This window comes from Rana temporaria, chromosome 4 (assembly GCF_905171775.1).
Source record: "Rana temporaria chromosome 4, aRanTem1.1, whole genome shotgun sequence".
In the NCBI taxonomy this organism is placed as follows: Eukaryota; Metazoa; Chordata; class Amphibia; order Anura; family Ranidae; genus Rana; species Rana temporaria.
The window spans coordinates 105,989,735-106,010,858 of NC_053492.1; the positions used below are offsets into that span (position 1 = coordinate 105,989,735).

General features: G+C 43.7%; 1 protein-coding gene across 2 annotated transcripts in view; it reads right to left on the reverse strand.

Moving 5' to 3' along the window:
- Positions 1–21,124, reverse strand: part of DZIP1L (DAZ interacting zinc finger protein 1 like) — an 82,956-nt gene that overhangs the window by 43,290 nt on the left and 18,542 nt on the right. Inside the window, exon 1 of one of the 2 annotated variants that reach the window (XM_040348722.1) lies at positions 15,406–15,454. The exons of the other annotated variant lie outside the window; for it this stretch is intronic. Within the exon in view, the coding sequence (XP_040204656.1) occupies positions 15,406–15,408 (3 nt within the window). The 5' untranslated portion in view covers positions 15,409–15,454. Of the gene's footprint in view, positions 1–15,405; positions 15,455–21,124 lie in introns of those variants that run through there. 2 annotated transcript variants of the gene reach the window in all.

Below are 21,124 nucleotides of genomic sequence, written 5' to 3' on the forward strand. Positions count from 1 at the left end.
TGCTGGAAGCGTAGGGCCCCTCCCTCGTTGGGACTCTGGAAAACACTTGTCAATAATGTGATACCCCTATACAAAGATACCTATGTACACAGAGGCTGTCCGAAAAAATATGACAGAGTCTGGTCTAAATGGTTGGCAGAGCCCTCCACCGCGGCTGCGGATTAGGAGGCTTCTTTGATTTCTGATAGCGTTGCTTGAAGTCTTACTGAACCGTCCCCTGTTAGCACAACAACTTGGGTGACCATGTTTCACCATCCTCCTACCCCTGGAGCTTGAGCCAGACCACCTCATTGATGACAGTTTAATATGGTAGTCGCCAATTTCTATTGTGTCTTGGTTCTGTACTGCTACCTTGCGTCCCCTGCGTGGGTCCTGACCGTGTTGTAAGCCAGATGTTGGCTGTGCTATTGTACGTTGTATTGTCTATGTGTTTTTAAAAATAAAATAAAAAAGATTTTCAAAAAAAAAAAAAAAATGATCCTACTACCAAAGTGTTTGTATATCTTCTCACACTCCCCGGTAGTAGTGCCTAAAAAGTTCTTTCAAAAATTGAATTCACAATTTATAAAATTTATATGGGCAAAAGGTAGATGTAAAGTAAAGCTGACAACATTAAAGCGCCCAAAGGCAGAGGCAGGGTTGGCGCTGCCAGATGTATATTTGTATTACTTGGCAGGACAAATGAGACAATTGCTTAACCGGTTTACACAGGAACAAAGCTCGGTAGTCGAGAAGTATTTGTTAAATATATTACAAGCTGAGAACTTTTTGGTAGCATTAGAGACAAAACGTATACATACACCAGGGGTCAAGATCCCGATGCTCTCATTGGTACGATCAGTAAGGCGGGAGGTCAAAAAATTAATGGACTTCAAGGATATCGCTGCTGAGCTATCTATGTGGGATAATCCCTTGTTTGAAGAGCTATATACATTCGAGGATAGTATATCATGGAAGCAAAAAGGAATAGTAGCTTTGGAACAGGTATACCAAAGTAGGAATATATGCTCATTTGATTATTTGAAAACACAATATAAACTAGTCGATACATTCTTTTATAGATTTTTACCGTTAAGACATGCGTTAAATGCCCAATTTGGCAGTAAAAGTATAGATATATCTAGATTCCCCCTTATAGGAATATTGAGAACTCAAGGACCAAAGGGATTAGTATCCAAGTTGTACACATATTTTATGCGGGCCAAGATACGGGACTCTCCGCTTCAGATTAAGAGGAAGTGGCAAACGATATGTCCATCTATGACGGATGAGATTTGGGGGGAAGCCTGCAAATCACATTTGACAGTATCACCTGCAAGCAATAATAGATTGATACAGTTTTACATAATACACCGGGTTTATCTTACACCGTATAAACTAAGTCTGATGGGGCGAGTAGTAAACGCGGAGTGTGCAAGATGTCACCTACCACGGGCTGACGTTGAGCACATGATGTGGTCTTGTCTGGGCATCGGTAGATATTGGAGACAGGTTTTGGATATACTATCAGAAGTGGTGGGAGTATGCGTCCCATTTACTCCAGAAGTACTGTATGTCTATTGGGGTTAATTGAGAGTCAGAGGTGGATTGTATATGCTGAGGCTGTATTCACACCTAGGCGACAAAACGCCTGAAGCGTGACGCCCGTGCCGCTGGAGGGGAGAATTTCCATTGATGTCTTATGAGATGGTTCACATCTCATAAATGCCGTACGCCTGCCGCCTGAAAACAAGTCCCGGACCCTTTTTTTCAGGCGGCATTGGCGTTCGGCCATAGACATCAATGTAAATTATTTGTGAAAAAAAAAAAAAAGTTAACTAATCGCGGCAAAATACGCCGCGTACGCAGCGTTACAATGTGAATGGAGCCTAAGACTTGTTTACAAGAAACTTTATTTATGGCCCGCAAACAAATTGTACTTGGATGGATGCAACCTACGCCTCCTTCGAAGGGACAATGGCTTGGGGGAGTAAATTAAATCCTTCCATATGAGAAACTATTGTACGAGCATAGAGGAACACCCCAGAAATATAATAGAATTTGGGATGAGTGGTTAAACTCGGGGTCAAATCTTAGTGGTGAATAAGTACAAGAGGGGCACTAATAGAAGGAAATTCTGATTATTGGAAGTCAGTAAAGAGAAGGGGGAGGGGCACTGCAACCAGGGTAATGGGGTAGTTTGTCTTCATTGTTTTGTTTCCTTTTTGTTATCTGTTGTTTTTTCTTTTTCAAGGTGGAATGTAATGTATAATGACACTTTTTCTGTTGATGTGGTTGTATTTATGAAATGGGAAAAGATTTAATGAAGAAACATAATAATATTGACGGATGTAGACATGTGAAAGAATAAAATAAAAACGTATTTAAACAAAGCTGAAGAGAATAAAAGTTTTTTTTTTTAGCTAAACTTCAGCTTTAGAGCCGGTTCACACTGGGGCGACTTGCGATCCGACTTCATGTCGCCTCAAGTCGTCCCAAGTCGTGCTGTAGAGAAAAACAATGGAAGTGAATGGGAGCAGTGTTAATACACACGACTCAAGGCGATCCGACTTCAGAAAAGGTTCCTGTACTACTTCAATCCGACTTGTAGGCGATTTGTACCCATTGATTTCAATGGAAGTCGCCTCAGAAGTCGGATCACTGTCTTATCTGAAGCAACAATAGAGGAAGATAACATACATTTCTCAGGGAAACCTCTCCCTCCCCCTCCCTCTCCCAGAGCTGATTGTTGTTTTATTGGCCACTGGAAAGTCTCCTGTCCTGGAGACGACTTCAAGTCGTGTTGTAAATCTCCCCAGATCGCCCTGTGGTTCATGTTCAAGTCGTGTCGGAGTCGCCTCTGAAAGTCGCGCTGGAAGTCGTGTCGCCCTAGTGTGAACCGGCTCTTAAAGAACCCATATGCGTATTTAAACACAAATAAAAAAAAGAGATCACAGTCCAAACGTGTATGTATTTAAAGCGGGGGTTCACCCAAAAAAATATGTTTTAACATTACATTCAGGCGAGTTGTGATAATGACATTAGGCTGTTTTTTTTTTTAAATCGTTGCCGTACATACCGTTTTACAGATATATGTTCACCGTGGCTTCCGGGTATAATCTGTGGGACTGGGCGTTCCTAATTGATTGACATGCTTCCGACCGTCGCATACAGCGCGTCACGAGTTGCCGAAAGAAGCCGAACGTCGGTGCGCAGGCGCCGTATAGAGCCGACTCGTAGTCCGGCTTCCTTCGGCAACTCGTGACGCGCTGAATGCGCCGGTCGGAAGCATGTCAATCAATTAGGAACACCCAGTCCCGCAGATTATACCCGGAAGCCGCGGTGAACATATATCTATAAAACGGTATGTACGGCAACAATTTAAAAAAAAAAAAAACAGCCTAATATCATTATCACAACTCGCCTGAATGTAATGTTAAAACATTTTTTTGGGGTGAACCCCCGCTTTAACACATTTTTAAATGATGAGGGATATGGCTTTTAATGCTTTTACCAAGTATATATAAGTGTTTAAATTTGTCCTGCATGTTATGAGTTAGGCCCCATGCACACGAGACGCTGGTAAACTCGAGTTCAGAGGCATTTGGGCATTTTTTTCAACTGCCCCTGAACACATTTAATGTTATCCTATGTGTCCATACACACATTCACGTTTTTTGGGGTTTTAAAGCAGTTGGGTTTAGGCTCGTTTTTTCAGACGCAAAATTTTGGGTTCAGAAGCAAACGTTTTTGCGTTACAAAGCTTTGGGAGGGTCTACAATGTCTTTGTTATGAACGCTGATAGCCGCAAACGCACTAAAACGCGGCAAACGCGGTAAAACGCCGCTAAACGCGGCACAACGCCGCGAAATTCGCGGCAAAAACAGGCGTTTTAAACGCCGGTTTTTGCCTTTGAAAACTTGAGTTTACATGTGTTTGCATTTGCTTCTCGTGTGCATGGGACCTTAGAGAGCTCAAGTAGTATCTGTTCACAAAAGACCATGCTTATAGTACAAAGCTATGAAATGGACAGACAGATGTGTAATTCATCTTATATTTATTATACAGTCATTACATTACTGTCCAGGTCATGGTATATTATTAAGTCACATTCAGCTGGACTTGTTCTGTAATTTTGAAGGTGCGCATTAAAACTGAAGATGCTATTTGGATAAGCAGTGAAACATCTTTAACATTATAGAACAAATACATCTGAATGTAACTAAGGACTATAAGCAATATTGGATGAGATTGCAGAACACAAGATTGTCCACTAGGCGTCAGTATTAACCCAACAATAACAATACATTATAACATTCTTGTATGTACACTAGCTTTTGACGTTTTTTTTTTTTGCCGGAACTCCTAAACGTAACTCCATAAAAGCCTATGGGATTGATTTACTAAAATTGGAGCACTCAGAATTTGGTGTAGCTGTACATGGTAGTCAATCAGCTTCTAACTTCAACTTCTTCAGTAGCTTTTGCAAGCTGATTGATTACTATGCAGAGCAGCATCAGACTTTGCACGTTTACATATTTACTTTTAGACTTCCTTGCGTCGCCTGTAAAATCGATAAAGCGGCGGAACTGTCGCTATGATCATTCTTGTTGTGCACAGAAAATAATGATATATGAATGATGCCTATAGCTGCAGGTATTATTCAGATATCCCCACTGGAAGTGGTTAAAGAAAATAGATTTGTGTGCATCCAAGGGCAGATTAGATACGCTAAACATTCCTAAACGCATGGAAATGCACATAATTGCAAGCACATTTAAACACAGGAGAACATGAAGACTAAAGTTTGTTTATACTTCCCTGAAAAATTCTTCTGTGTTTAAATACATCAGACTCAGAGTTAGGAGGCTATTGTGATGTAGTCTAAGACCCCTTTCACACTGGGGCGTTTTTCAGGCGCTTTTGGGTTAAAAATAGCGCCTGTAAAGCACCCGAAAAACGTCTCCCCTGCAGTCTCAGTGTGAAAGCCTGAGTGCTTTCACACTGAGGCGATGCGCTGGCAGGATGTTAAAAAAACTCCTGCAAGCAGCATCTTTGGAGTGGTGAAGGAGCAGATACAGCTCCCAAAGCGCCCCCTGCCCATTGAAATAAATGGGTAGCGCTGCCGCTTTGCTGGCTGTTTTAACCCTTTTTCGGCCACTAGCGGGGGTTAAAAGCACCCCGCTAGCGGCTGAAAACCTCTGCAAATACGACAGTAAATCGCCTCTAAAAATATCGGTGCTTTACCGCCTCCGCCGTCTCAGTGTGAAAGCGGCCTAAGACCTTCTTAACCTGCCTGGCGGTGTTCCCGAGACTGACTCGGGGTTAGATTTTCCTGCTACGATCGGTAACCCCGAGTCAGTCTCGGGCTTGCCTCGCTAGATCCACAGGCACTTTTTACTTACCTTGTCCCTGGATCCAGCGATGCCACCGCGCTGTGTGAGCGAGCGGGACCTCGCTCGATTCACATAGTGCCTCCGTGTGACGCCGATCTCCGTTCCCTGCGACGTTACGGCGCACGGGGACGGAGAACGGCGCCAAATTCAAAAACGTAAACAAACACCTTACATACAGTATACTGTAATCTTATAGATTACAGTACTGTATGTAAAAAAAACACACCCCCCCTGTCCCTAGTGGTCTGTCCTGTGTCATGCATGTCATTTTATATAATAAAAACGTTTCTTTCTCCCTGCAAACTGTAGATTGTCCATAGCAACCAAAAGTGTCCCTTTATGTCAAAAATAGTTTTAGATCAGCTAAAAAACAGCGATAATAAATTATAATCACTTGCAGAATTGTGCGATAGCGATTTGTGGGGAAATTCATCATAAAAAAAAAAAAAATAATGACAGCAACAATTCTGCAACTGAGCAAATTTCAGTGATTTTAATTTGATTACATTATTGAATAATTTTTATTATAATTATATTATTATTTGTTATAATTATTTATAATTATTTATTATATTATAATTTATCATTTTATTTTTAAAAAAATGTCATACCCGGGATGCCTATTAGAATCTTGTTTGGTCAGATTTAAGTGAGTTATTTCTAAAAATTACAGACCTACAATATAAAACGCCAAATTTCCTTGCAAATAATGGTACCGCTTTCAGCATGTTTTTTCTGAAAGAATCATACCGCCAGGGAGGTTAACACATGCATGAGAATGTACTGTAGGTACACAGCATTCAAATCTGCAAATTGTTCAGGTTTTTTGACAGGTCCGAATACAGGTATATTGTATTGAAGGAGGAAATTTATAGATCTGTTTGTATACATGCCTAAAACACATGGCGAAACGGAAGCACTTTATTAACCATTAGATGTGTTTTTTACACAGGATCTTCTCTCTCGCCAGCTTTGGCCACCAAGATTGTGCATAGATAAAAGAAAATCCGTAATGACTTTGCATTTTTCTCCCTAAATTCCCTCCACCTTACACAATATTAGGAGTTTTGGTTTACCTGTAAAATAGATACCAGGGTACACGATATGACAGGTTGTGAATGATTGGTTCTCTGAAACAGAATAGTCAAGGCTGAGATTTGTCCCTTGAAGGCTTTGAAAGCAAAAGACAACTCTATACGAGACTGGAGAAAAGCCATAATGTGCCCCACAACATACTGCCAGGATTTCTCCAGAGCCTCTCCCATATCCTTTGGAACTCCCTACCCCAATCTGTCCGACTGTCCCCAAATCTATCCATATTTAGATGATCCCTGAAAACTCTTCTCTTTAAAGAAACCTATCCTGCTTCTGAGGCCTCGTACACACGACCGAGTTTCTCGGCAAAAAACAGCAAGAAACTTGCTGGGATTTTTTTTTGCAGAGGAAACCGGTCGTGTGTACATTTTTCGACGAGGAAACTGTCAAGGATCCCATCGAGCCAAAAAGAGAGCATGTCTTCTTTTTCCTCGACGGGAATGTAGAAACTTGCCTTGTCGAGTTCCTCTACAGCCTAACAAGGAACTTGACGAGGAAAACGATGTGTTTCGCCCGTCGAGTTCCTCAGTCGTGTGTACGAGGCTTGAGTAACACTGTTTTACTTCCTCCATCAGCTCATCCCCTACAGCTATTACCTTTTGTATCAATTGACCCTCACTTTTTATATTGTAAGCTCTAACGAGCAGGGCCCTCTGATTCCTCTTGTACCAAATTGTAATATAACTGTAATGTCTGCCTTTATTTTGTTAAGCACTACGCAAACTGTTGGCGCTATATAAAACCTGTATAATAATAAATAATAATAATAATGAAACTTATGAGCCTCATACCAGGCGAAAAAGGCCTTTTGTGTAAGGCGGTACACCTTCCTGGAGGTCAACTTTCTTGCCCTAAGAATGGTAAAGATCATCGGGTCAGAAACACGCTTTTCCCTCAGGATTTCAACAGCCATGTAATCAAGACCAGTGACTGTAAAGCAGGATAAAGGATTGAACCCTGTGACAATAATCTGGGCAATCCAAAACAGCTCACAGCTCATCTGTCAAGACATCTATGATGTCTGCAAACCACGTTCTTATTGGTCAAGCAGGTGCTATCACAATCACTGGAATGTCTTCCATCTTTATTTTGGGCAACAGAAGATCTTAGAGTGGAGGGAAGTCTTGGATCAGGGAACACTTATCCCCCAGGGAATTTACTGCAAATGACTGATTGTATCTTGTTCAGGACACAAATCTGCCCAGTTTATTGTTAAATCTGGATGCAAAGAGAGCCACATCTTGCATTCCCCACCACAGACAAAGTTCTCCAGAGCATCTCTCCAGCCTGACAGGCTGGTATCCGTTGTCAAGACATTCCATTCTATTGGAAGGAAGGATTTACCAGTATTCTGCATCTGTGTGGGCATCCACCAGAGCCTATCTGGTATCGGGAGTCAGATGCATTGCCAGACCCAAAAACTCCTGACATTTGTCCCATACTGCCAGGATATTAAGAGCTCTGGTGTGAAACACATCAAAGGCAGCTGCTATCTTCCCCAGCACCCTCATGCAGGCCCGAATCAAGGGGCTTTCAAATAATCTAGGGGAATTCTTACTTTTGAACCAGTACCTTTGCCTGAGTTGCATTGAGGACTAATCTTAAGTACTCTAGATTTTCCAAGGAGCCAAGTACAACTTCAGAAGGTACGCAACCAAACCTTTTCAGGGCCTGTACTGTCTGCTGGACATTTGATGTCAGCTTCTGAGCTGTTTCCTCTCCAGGTCATCCAGGTACCCCATAACGGGGATACCCTGGTCCTTAATAACCCCATAACCAGAGCCAATACTTTGATAAACACCCTGGAGGCTATGGACTAGGCCTAAAGCCAAGAGCACAAATTGACAGTGGCGATCCTCCACTGCAAATTGCAGAAACCACTGGTTAGACTGGAAAATCTGGATGTGTAGGTAGAAATCCTTATTATTTGCTCATGCTAGGGAGTCCCTCTGATAAAGTAAAGCAATCACCAATTGGGTGGATTCCAGCCTGACTTTCTGGACTTTCAGGAATGTATTGAAACCCTTGAGGTCCAAAAGGACATCTCTGTTTGGCTTAGGAACCATGAACAGGTTGGAGTAGAAAACATGAGACCTCTTCCCTTCTGGTACAAGAGTGATGATCCCTTGGGACAGCAGCCTTTTTAGAGCCATAAAGACATCCTTGAGTGCATAGGGTGTGGAGGTAGAAAGCAGAGAAACTCCAACTTATAGTCTCTAAAACCCTTCTCTAGACCCAGTCGTATGTGACTTCTGGGGTACAGGCAGCCATGAAGGCCAGTAAATGCCCCCCACCTGTGAACGGGGGTGTCCCTTCACTTTGAGGATTTGCCTAGAGAATCAAAGTACCTGAGGCAGGGGTGTATTTAAGTTTTGTGCTGCCCTAGGCCTGACTAATCTCGTGCACCTCCTAATTTTAATATTACACACCCCTTCATGTCAAAGGCCACACCCATTTCTGCTTAAGACCCGCCCTGAAATTTTCGAGTGGGGACACTAGTTCTTAGGGTTGGTGGGGCATTGGATTCCTTTAATTTGCATAGATTTCCTCTCACTTCCTGTTTGGCTATGGGGAAGGAAGTGAAGGGAAATCTCTGCAATGGGACAGGGATGGTAAAAAATAAACTGACAGGGACTATAACCCTCACTTACTCTATCCAAAATGAAAAAAAAGTGTTGCCTATAGTTTTACTTTAAGCACAAATTTCTTATAATTTTATGGAGAGGACTAAGAAGATATAATCGTGCCAGTGGTGCAACAGAAAACATATAGCACAGTGAGGAAGGTTTGTGGTCCAGGATTATAGAACAGTCAAAATTAGAAGCAGCTTGCGTTACACTAACAGTGTAGCACAAGCCGGCAGGGACTCTTTCCGTGCTGCCCCCCTGCAAAGTGCTGCCCTGGGCCTGGGCCTTGTTGGCCTAGGCCAGGATACAGCATTGACCTGAGGGTCCAGTTCTTCTTACAGAGCTGGGATATAGGTTCTTGCTTAGAGCCCAGACCTTGTAGCGTATGAGTGTTTGTGACCTGTCAACTTCGCCTTCTTCTTTTGAGGATGAAACCACTGAAGGATGGTCCAAACAAGCGTCAAGAAGATTTTCCTCTTAGTGCTTACCCTTGAAAGCTGCCATATGGAATCTTACAAGGCATCTACTGAGAAACACTAAGCTCTTGATGATGGCATCCTCCAAGTGTTGTTGTCTGGAATGAAGCATACACTTCACCCAGACTTCAGGGGGCTCGCTCACACTGAATGGACAGGTGCTGGAGAATAAGCTGGAGTGGTTTACCTGTCCAGCAGCTGTTGGTTCCGATTTCGATAGGGGTGATGTTGTGCTTGACTCAGCTCCCCTTTTCTTTTACACTGAACTTTAAAAAAGTGACACTTCATTCATGTCACTGTACAGCAATGTGATGCGATGTGCTGCTGTACAGTGGAATGCGATTACGTACAGCGTGCGGCTACAAAATGCAGCAAGTCTGTAAATTGACCTTTAGGGCCTAGCAAACTCCCACTACAGCATAACCTTTTATCTATGGTGTCTTTAAAGATTGAGACCTCATCCACTGGGAACATACAAATCTTATTCAAGTAGGAAATTAATAGGTCAGCAGCCTGAGAATCTGATTTGTTGCAGAATTCCAGCTCAATGGGGTACTGATGAGCAGAGCACATTGGTGGTGAAAACCTTCTTCAGCAGAGCCCAATTGGCATTCATTACTTCCTGCAAGTGGGGGTGCATTGGAAAGGACTTGGTGTATTTTAAATCAAAACCAGTAACTGCCAGTCAGGGTGTACCATGTCCAGTGCCGATCCTGACCTCCCTGGGGCCCTAAGCAAAATGACATGGCACATTAAAAATGAGAAGCTGGGGGCGCTGACGACAGTGACATGTCACATTAAAGAAAGTTGAGAAGCGGGGGTAGGGGGTGTTCTGCTGTCGGAAATGTCATCTTACATTAAATTGAGAAGCAGGGGGTGCTGACTTCTTACCTCTTCTCCCATGCAGCCAGCGAGTTGAGAAGCGGGGTGAGGGGGCGAAAATGACTTCTCACCAGGCGGGGCCTCTAGTAATTTGGGGGGCCCTTCGCAGCTTTGCGGGGCCCTAAGCAGCTTGCATAGTGAGCCTATAGGGCGTATCGGCCCTGACCATGTCCATCAGGCAGGAAGCACACCATGGTCTTTTGTGTCCGAGACAGCCCCGGACCCTGTGCTTGCTCCTGGCAGGATTATTCTACAATGGATTCCTGATTCTCAACAGCTACCTCCTCTTCCTCATTTTGAGGGGTTACCTCCGAAGCCTCATAATCCCACAGAAGGGCAAGAGGGAAAGAAAAGCACTCACACTTGGTCCCAGACATTCCAAACCAGTGAGAACCCCCTGAGAGCTGATCATGCATGCCAGAAATTACTACAGTAAATTCTTCACTTGACAAGATGGGAGTGGAGGACTGTGCCCATGAAACAGTGGAAATACCAGATAAGGGCAGGTATTCAGAACTAGCTTGACCCTTCAGGAAGCTACTGCAGGATGAACTGTGCCAGGGTCCTCTCTACCTGGCTGACAGATTTGGGAGCCCACCCCATTGTCCTTCCCTCCAAATAGTCTGCTTGGACAAGACCATGACTTGCTGAGAGTTATTACACCTGCTAAGGGAGTAGCCACCCAGCTAAGAGGAGTGTTGGCCAAAGTCAGAACACCTGTCCCAATACTTGCCGTGCTTGCCTATTGAAAAGGCCTATTCAGCTGTGCAAGGCTACAGCAGTCTTCCGTTGATCCTCTGGAGTCATTCTGCGTTGTGGTGTACCATGACCCTATGATTGATTGCACATGTTTCTGCTCCCTGGAAACCAGTATAATGGCGGCCAGGCATACGTAGATGAGTTCGATGATGCTGTCCCACACGTGCACTGCTCAACACCTATTGAGCTCTACCACCACCGTATAGCATTCTGCATAGAAAACTGCCTATATCGCCCCCTTTCCCCAACACTTCTTGGGGATAGACTGCCACATGTGCCACCATTTCAGAGGTTTCATCACTCCTGCTTCAGGGTCAGTGTTGTGAATGTGCAAAAGTAAAATTATGGTAACTCAGTGAAAACGGTATAACCTTATACCGCAAGTGTCCACTAAATTAATATATGAACTCTATACCACAAGTGTCCAATAAATAATAAATAGATCAACCTGTAATGTTAATAAGTCAATATACGGTGTATTAATAACTAATACAGTGCATATGGTGCAAATCCACAAGGTGTATATAAATAGATAAAGTCCATAAAGAGAACATAGGGGTTATTAGCCCCATCCAGTTAGGGTGATACAAAAGGTGATAATCCAATATAAAAGGTCCGCAGGTGAAGATAGAAGAAAGGTGATCCTCAGAAGACCCCACACCAGAAAAAATGGAGGCTTACCAGAAAGCCTGTGACCCTTCCTTTTCAGGAGTGGTCTAAACAGGTGTGATGGTAAACAGTTATCCCTTGAGGTGGCAGAAGCGGATCGGCGTCCCTCTCGGATCAGATGGTGGGATCCCCAGCTCCACAGCTCCTCGTGTAGATCAGTGATACTCCCAGATAGGATTCACATAAGTATATGCTCTCTCCGGTGACTCACGTTATTCGGAAGTGAGCTGGAACCGGAGTCACCGGAGAGAGCATATACTTATGTGAATCCTATCTGGGAGTATCACTGATCTACAAAAAACCTTTTATATTGGATTATCACCTTTTGTATCACCCTAACTGGAGGGGGCTAATAACCCCTATTTTCTCTTTATGGACTTTATCTATTTATATACACCTTGTGGATTTGCACCATATGCACTGTATTAGTTATTAATTCACCGTATATTGACTTATTAACATTACAGGTTGATCTATTTATTATTTATTGGACACTTGTGGTATAGAGTTCATATATTAATTTAGTGGACACTTGCGGTATAAGGTTATACCGTTTTCACTGAGTTACCATAATTTTACTTTTGCACACTCATTTATGTTTTAGCCACATAATTGTTTTATCAGTTTGTATATTCATTTATAGAGTTCTATTTTTGTTCAGCACTGCACTGTTTTTTTCCACATGTTATTTTACTTTCTATATCCAAGTATTAGTGTTCAGCTGCAGGACGTCCTTCCTAGGACTCACCCTTAATTGTTTCATTGGTTTCATTGGCTTATCTCACCAAGGGCAGATTCCCCTACCCCATTTTCCCTCCTTACACATCAGTGTTGTGAATGAAGCCAGTGGTAGAGGAAGCGAGCAGGTGCGTAGCAGAGCCGCATAAGCCAATGCTTCCTGTATAGCACGGGCTCCTGTCATAGGTGGAGTGATACCAAATGCACTCTGCCTGGGACAGCAACAGCCGGTGATACCTTTTTATTACTGAAATCACAGTGAACATATGGGCATATCTGTTCTGCAGTGGTTACTGGGCTGTTTTCAAACTGATCTGCAGGTGTAGCACAGTGCACCTGCAAGTTATCTTGCACTGAGCCATAGACTTCTGGTTTTACCTGCAGGTTTGGTGCACTTTCAGAAAGTACACCACACCTGCAGGATATAATAGAATTCTATGGCAAAGTGCAGCTAACCCGCAGGAAAGCTACAGGTGCACTGTTATGTCGCGTACACACGATCAGTCTATCCGATGAGTACGGACCGATGGACCGTTTTCATCGGTTAACTGATGAAGCTGACTGATGGTCAGTTATGCCTACACACATCGGTTAAAAAAACGATTGTGTCAGAACGCGGTGACGTAAAACACGACGTGCTGAAAAAAAGTTCAATGCTTCCAAGCATGTGTCGACTTGATTCTGAGCATGTGTGGATTTTTAACCGATGGTTGTGCCTACTAACGATCGTTTTTTTCCCATCGGTTAGGAATCCATCGGTTAAGTTGTTGTTTTTTTAACCGATGGTTAAATAACCTATGGGGCCCACACACGATCGGTTTTGACAGATGAAAACGGTCCATCAGACCGTTGTCCTCTGTTTAACCTATCGTGTGTACGAGGCCTTAAACTCACAGTGTGGATAGACTGCAGACTATTAGGTAGATTCAGGTAGCAGAGCCTATAGTTACGGCGGCGTAGCTTAGCGTGTTTAGACTACGCCGCCATAAGTAAGCTAGGCAAGTACATGATTCTCAATGTATTTGCCTGCTAAGTTACGACAGCGTAGCCTAAATCTGCGGGCGTAAGGGCGCCTAATTCAAATGTGTTGGGGGGGGGGGCGTGTTTAATGACAATGAGGCTTGACCTCACGTTTTTTAATTTTTTTTTAAACTGCGCATGCGCCGGGCGCCTACATTTCCCAGTGTGCATTGCGGCTAAGTACGCCGCACGGGCCTATTGATTTCGACGTGGACGTAAACGACGTAAATCCCGATTCGCGGACGACTTACGCAAACGACGTAAAAATTTAGAATTTCGCTGCGGGAACGGCGGCCATACTTAACATTACTATTCCACTAGGGCCTAGCTCTAACTTTACGCGGCCTATCTCTTACACAAATGGCGTAAAAGTACTGCGTCGGCCGGGCGTACGTTCGTGAATCGGCGTATCTCCTCATTTACATATTCTACACCGACCGCAATGGAAGCGCCATCTAGCGGCCATCCAAAATATTGCAATCTAAGAAAGGACGGCGCAAGCCGTCGTATCTTAGATATGTTTAAGCGTATCTCTGTTTGAGCATACGCTTAAAGATAAGTTGGCGTAGATTCTGAGTTAGGTCGACTTATCTACTGATAAGTCGGCCTAACTCTACCTGAATCTACCTAAGTCTGTTTAAAAGCAGCCTTAGGCCCCATTCACACGATTGGTCCAACCCAATCAGACCCACTATTCACCTCTATGGAGCGGCAGATGTAAACAGACTTGTCTCCAATCCGATCTGCTAAAAAAACATAAGTGGATCCGTCCCCTTTCATCTGATTGGATCTGAGGGCCCATAGAGTAGAGTGGGCCGTGTCTGTTTTACATATGCAGAGTGGACATAGACCTGTCATCTGCCGACTCTGCTCATTGTGGCCCGTGACTAGTTGCAAAGTCGCTTAAGTGGCCCTCACTCTTCAAAAGGTTGGGCACCCCTGTTTTAGGCTGTATTCACACCTTTCAATTTTAGTGCAACGCATCAAAAAACATCCCGCCTGCTGCATTTTTTATGCAGTTTTCAACACAGCCAACCATCCACAGGGATGAATGGTAAGTCACGTATTATCTGACACACAGCAATGTACTACATGAGCAATGCTGGGGCGTGAATGGAGCCTCGCTGCTGTGCAACAAGTACAAATAATTATATTCTATATCAGTGATGGCGAACCTTGGCACTCCAGATGTTTTGGAACTACATTTCCCATGATGCTCAGGTACACTGAAGAGTGCATGAGCATCGTGGGAAATGTAGTTCCAAAACCTCTGGGGTGCCAAGGTTCGCCATCACTGCTCTATATACACAATCAGCAGGGTAAGCACAGCTAGAGAATACACCGTTATACCCAACGGAGTAAATAATACAGTTGTATCGTTTAAACACAGAGCAGGATAAAATAAAAAATACATGCCAATAATTGTTTGATGGAAAATGGATAGAAAACAATTTCAGCTTTATAGAAATACTTTTTTTTTTTGACAATGGTGATCTATTGAATCAAACAATGTTGCGAAATAAAAAAAACTTAACGTTTCTGAGCTGAAAAAACAATATGATAAAAGAAGAGCATGTTAGAGAACAATCACAACGTTTCTAATTGGTGTATTGTCATAGTGAAATACTCCTGTGTCTAGTATAGCATTCAGTCTTTATCTGTATTTAGATCACACATCACATGTTTCTATTCTCTATAGTTATGTGCTCAGTATTGGGGATTTAGGGGTCTTTAGAACGCTTAGTATTCTTTCTCTGTACATACCATGTCTTCATGCAGTAAGCTTCTTCAGTTTCTGTTTGATAGATAGCTTGGTAACCAGGTGTGTACAACAGAAACCTGACTCTAGCGTTCAGCCTACTCTATATAATACTCTATGTCAGGATACTCTGCATAGCCACAAATAGTGTTACTGTATCTACATGTCTATATAAACTAGAGCGTTATTTTTATTTATTTTTTGCTTTATTAGAGTATGGAAATGTCGGGACCTCTGACAGGCTTTTGTTGCCGAGTGTCCCCGGAGGAGATTTTCTGTCATAGTGACCACTGTCAATAGTATAGAAAGATCATAAGAAAAGTGGCACAACAGTACCAAAACAAATACTGCACCAAAAAAAGTTTGATCTGCCTATATTTTGCTTTCCCTGGTTAAACTTTTCCACTCTCATCAACCTACTAAATTAAACTTTTTTCAAGTAAACCTTTTCATGCATACGTTATTTTAGTCCCAGTGACATCGCTAGGTCTCTGTACTTCTCTATGCAGGGAGGGCAGATCATGGCTGGTGGAAGAGGCTGACAGGGTGCCATACAGAGGCGTACTGACCATTTGGGCTCTTGGGCACTGTCCGGTGCCCCATGCCACTAGGGGGCCCCATCAGGGTTGCAAGCCTCAGTAAAACCAGAGACAGTATGTAAAAATCCCAAGATTATAGCTGCCCCACCTCTCCAGTACATTTTCAGTGTGTGTATATGTATACTGTGTGTGTATGTTGTGTGTGTATATTGTGTGTGTATACGGTGTATGTATACTGTATGTGTGTGTGTACTGTGTGGCCCCATAGACTATTTCCTAGGGGCCCCATAATCTCCTATTGCCCGGGGCCCCATGAGATTTCAGTCTGCCCCTGGTGCCATATGTAGCTTCCTGAAAGACCCTGCCCCAGTATTCTTCTCAAGAGAACCCAAACTTAAAGTAGAGCTCCATCCACAAGGGGAAGCTCTGCTTGTTTGCTTCTTCCCCCCTCCGCTTCCACGTTTGGCGTCTTTCAGGGGGGAGCAGAGATCTATCAAAACCAGGTGCCCGCCCCCACTTGATCTTCAGTTAAGATCACCGCAATCCTTGTGCGGCGATCTACGAAATGTCCGGCCCCTCCTTCTTCCCCCAGCTATCTTCTGGGAGACACACAGGTCCCAGAAGACAGCGGGACCATTCAGAAAGTGCAGCGTGACACGCGCATGCGCAGTAGGAAACAGACTGTGAAACTGCAAGGCTGCACTTCCTGTTTCCCTTAGTGAAGATACTGGCGCCTGGACCTGGAGCCGATGGACAGATCAGCTTGGGGTACCAACATCACTGGACTCCTGGACAGGTAAGTGCCCTTATATTAAAAGTCAGCAGCTACAGTATTTGTAGCTGCTGACGTTTATTTGTTTTTCCCCAGGCTGGAACACATCTTTAAAGTGATTGCAAACGATTAGCTTGTAAAACAACCCATTCAGTTTAATTGCGACTTTAATGTGACTTTGAAGCAGACATCCCAGCGCAACTTCGGCACAACTTGCATACGACTTCTTCAGAAGTCAATCAAAGTTGCACCAAAAGTAATGCAGGAACCTTTTTCTAAGTCAGAGTGACTCAAGTTGCACCTATTAGAACGGTTCCATTGCACTTAATGGTGCGTGATTTGTCATGCGACTTGTGCACTCAAAGTCGGAGCGCATGTCACACCAGTGTGAATCGGGCCTAAAGTAGGAATAAAAGGCAAAATATCTGGATTACAAATATCTTTTTTTTCCTTTTTTTTAGAAGTGATCACATTCCATCTGTTCTCAGCTGCATAAGGCCCCATTCACACAAGGGAAGTTTTGGATCGCGACAGAATCACTGCAATTCTGTCCGCAATCTCAAAATGCACTACAATCTCAAAACGCAGGTTCAGGTGGTTTTGAAGATCCAAGAATAAAGAATGTCATGTAGTTAGCATATTTGACACGCAGGGCTTCTCTATATGAAATGTATTATTTAACAATAGCAATTAACTGGTTGCCGACCAGCCTCCGTCGTTTTATGGCGGCAGGTCGGCTCCCCTGCGCGAGAGCCTGTACAATAACGTCGGCTCTCTAAGCGGCCACTAGGGATGCGTACGCGTCCCCGCTCGTCCCTGACTCCCGCCCGCGTGCTCGGCGGGGGCGATCGCCGCCGGACACCCTGCGATTGCTCGTTACAGAGCGAGGACCGGGACCGGGAGCTGTGTGGTCCTGTCAGGGGAGAAATGCCTGACCGTCTGTTCATACAATGTATGAACAGCGATCAGTCATTTCCCCATGTCAGTCCACCCCCCTACAGTTAGAACACACCCAGGGAATATACTTAACCCCTTCCCCGCCCCTAGTGTTAACCCCTTCACTGCCAGTGGCATTTTTTATAGTAATCCAATGCATTTTTCTAGCACTGATCGCTATAAAAATGCCAATGGTCCCAAAAATGTGTCAAAAGTGTCCGCCATAATGTCGCAGTACCGAACAAAAAAACGCTGATCGCCGCCATTACTAGTAAAAAAAAAATATTAATAAAAATGCCATAAAAATACCCCCCCATTTCTTCATGCAGTAAGCTTCTTCAGTTTCTGTTTGATAGATAGCTTGGTAACCAGGTGTGTACAACAGAAACCTGACTCTAGCGTTCAGCCTACTCTATATAATACTCTATGTCATGATACTCTGCATAGCCACAAATAGTGTTACTGTATCTACATGTCTCTATAAACTATAGCGTTATTTTTATTTATTTTTTGCTTTATTAAAGTATGGAAATGCTGGGACCTCTGACAGGCTTTTGTTGCTGAGTGTCCCCGGAGGAGATTTTCTGACTTCCTGTCATAGTGACCACTGTCAATGGTATAGAAAGATCATAAGAAAAGTGGCACAACAGCACCAAAACAAATACTGCACCAAAAAAGTTTGATCTGCCTATATTTTGCTTTCCCTGGTTAAACTTTTCCACTCTCATCAACCTACTAAATTAAACTTTTTTCAAGTAAACCTTTTCATGCATACGTTATTTTAGTCCCAGTGACATCGCTAGTGGCATTTTTTTTATATAAAAAAAGGGGTTTACAACTTCTTTAATGTGGGCACAGACAGCAATAAAAACTGTCAAGCGTTCTAATCTCTCTAAAATCAATGGCTCCTGCCAAAAGCCAATAATTAGTACAAGTCCCGGAGAGGCAAGGCTCTCGTGAACATCGCTGGATCCAGAGGGAGCTCAGGTAAGTGTTAGCCGGGACTGAGGGCTGTTGCACACAGAAAGGGCTAGATTCAGGTAGGGGCGCGCATAGTTACGGCGGCGCAGCGTATCGTATTTACGCTACGCCACCGTAAGTTAGAGAGGCAAGTGCTGTATTCACAAAGCACTTGCCTTCTAAGTTACGGCGGCATAGCGTAAATAGGGCCGGTGGAAGCGCGCGTAATTAAAATGTTGATTAGGGGGCGTGTTTTATGTTAATTCTTGGTGACCTGACGTGATTGACGTTTTTCCCGAACGGCGCATGCGCCGTCCGTGGAATTTTCCAGTGTGCATTGCTCCAAAGTACGCCGCAAGGACGTCATTGGTTTTGACGTGATCATAAATTACGTCCAGCCCTATTCGCGAACGACTTACGCAAATGCAAATTTTGACGCGGGAACGATGGCCATACTTAACATTGCATGCGCCTCCTAATAGCAGGAGTAACCTTACGCCGAAAAAGCCTAACGTAAACAACGTAAAAAAATAGCACCGGCGTACGTAAATTTGTGAATCGGCATATCTAGGTCATTTGCATATTCTATGCCGAAAACGACGGAAGCGCCACCTAGCGGCCAGCGTAAATATGCACCCTAAGATACGACAGTGTAAGAGATTTACGCCAGTCGCATCTTAGGTTAATGTCGGTGTATCTTGCTTTCTGAATACAGAAAGAAGATACGCCGGCGCAGATTTGAATTTACGCGGCGTATCTATAGATACGCCAGTGTAAATTCTCTCTGAATCTAGCCCAAAATGTTTTTTTGCCTTGTGCCTTTACAACCCCTTTAAAGGTGTTGTAAAGGTACAATTTTGTTTTCCTAAATAGCTTCCTTTACCTTAGTGCAGTCCTCCTTCACTTACCTCATACTTCGATTTTGCTTTTAAATGTCCTTATTTCTTCTGAGAAATCCTCACTTCCTGTTCTTCTGTCTGTAACTCCACACCGTAATGCAAGGCTTTCTCCCTGGTGTGGAGTGTCGTGCTCGCCCCCTCCCTTGGACTACTGGAGAGTCAGGACGCTCACTACATTGCAGATAGAGAAAGGAGCTGTGTGTTAGTAGGCGTCCTGACTCTCCTGTAGTCCAAAGGAGGGGGCGAGCACAACATTCCACACCAGTGAGAAAGCCTCACATTACTGTGTGGAGTTACAGACAGAAGAACAGGAAGTGAGGATTTCTCAGAAGAAATAAGGACATTTAAAAGCAAAATTGAAGGCTGGGGTAAGTGAAGGAGGACTGCACTAAGGTAAAGAAAGCTATTTAGAATTTTTTTTTACCTTTACAACCCCTTTAAAGGGGTTGTAAAGGCACAAGGTAAAACATTTTCTGTGTGCAACAGCCCTCAGTCCCGGCTAACACTTACCTGAGCTCCCTCTGGATCCAGCGATGTTCATGAGAGCCTTGCCTCTCCGGGACTCGTACTAATGATTGGCTTTTGGCAGAAGCAGGAGCCATTGATTTTAGAGAGATTAGAACGCTTGTTAGTTTTTATTGCTGTCTGTGCCCACCTTAAAGAAGTTGTAAACCCCTTTTTTTTTTTTATAAATAACAAACATGTCATACTTACCTTCACTGTGCAGTTCGTTTTTCACAGAGTGGCTCCGATCCTCAACTTCTGGGTTCCCTTGGCGACGCTGGTGGCTCCTCTCCACATCGAGTGTCCACGTTGAAGAAGCGCTCTCCTTGGAACGCCCCCCCCCCCGGCACCACGTCATTGGATTGACAGCAGCGGGAGCCAATGGCACTTAATAAGGGCATACAGATGGGTACACCCATGCGAAGGGCTGTCTTCATCCGCCTGAGATGCACAGGTGTTGCATACAGTAGTGTGCAGGAAGTCTGTTGAAATCAATGACAAGCAGCCAGCTGCACAGACCCCCATCCATGCTGGTCCAATGCGCAGATCACAACGCATTGGGGTTGATTTACTAAAACTGGAGAGGGCAAAGTCTGGGGCACCTGTGCATGGTAGCCAATCAGCTTCTAACTTCAGCTTGTTGATTTAGCTTTGACAATAAAATATTGGTTTCTATTCAGAGCTGTACCAGATTTTACACTCGCCAGTTTTAGTAAATCAATCCCGTTCTGTCTAACAAATGGCAGAACTGGTGACAGATTTGTGTAGGTAAGGGTTACATGGATCTGTCACCACAAGTTTTACAACAGATAAACTATTAGGAAAGGCTGCATTCACATCTGAGCGTTTTTTACCCCGTTTTTGCCGTGATTTTGTTCAGGTCACCAATGTAAAAGGCCAAAAAACGCCTGTAATCTGCCCCAAAGAAGCTCATGGTCTTTTTTGAGCTTAGGGCATTTTTCAGGCATTTTGCTTCAGGTGACAAAACGCTCAGATGTGAACAGGTGCCATTGAAATGAATGGGATTTTGCTTGTTGGGCTTTTTTCAGGCATTTTTTCAGGCGCTTTACGAGCGTTTTATGAGCTGAAAACGCTTAGCTGTGAAGGAGTAATG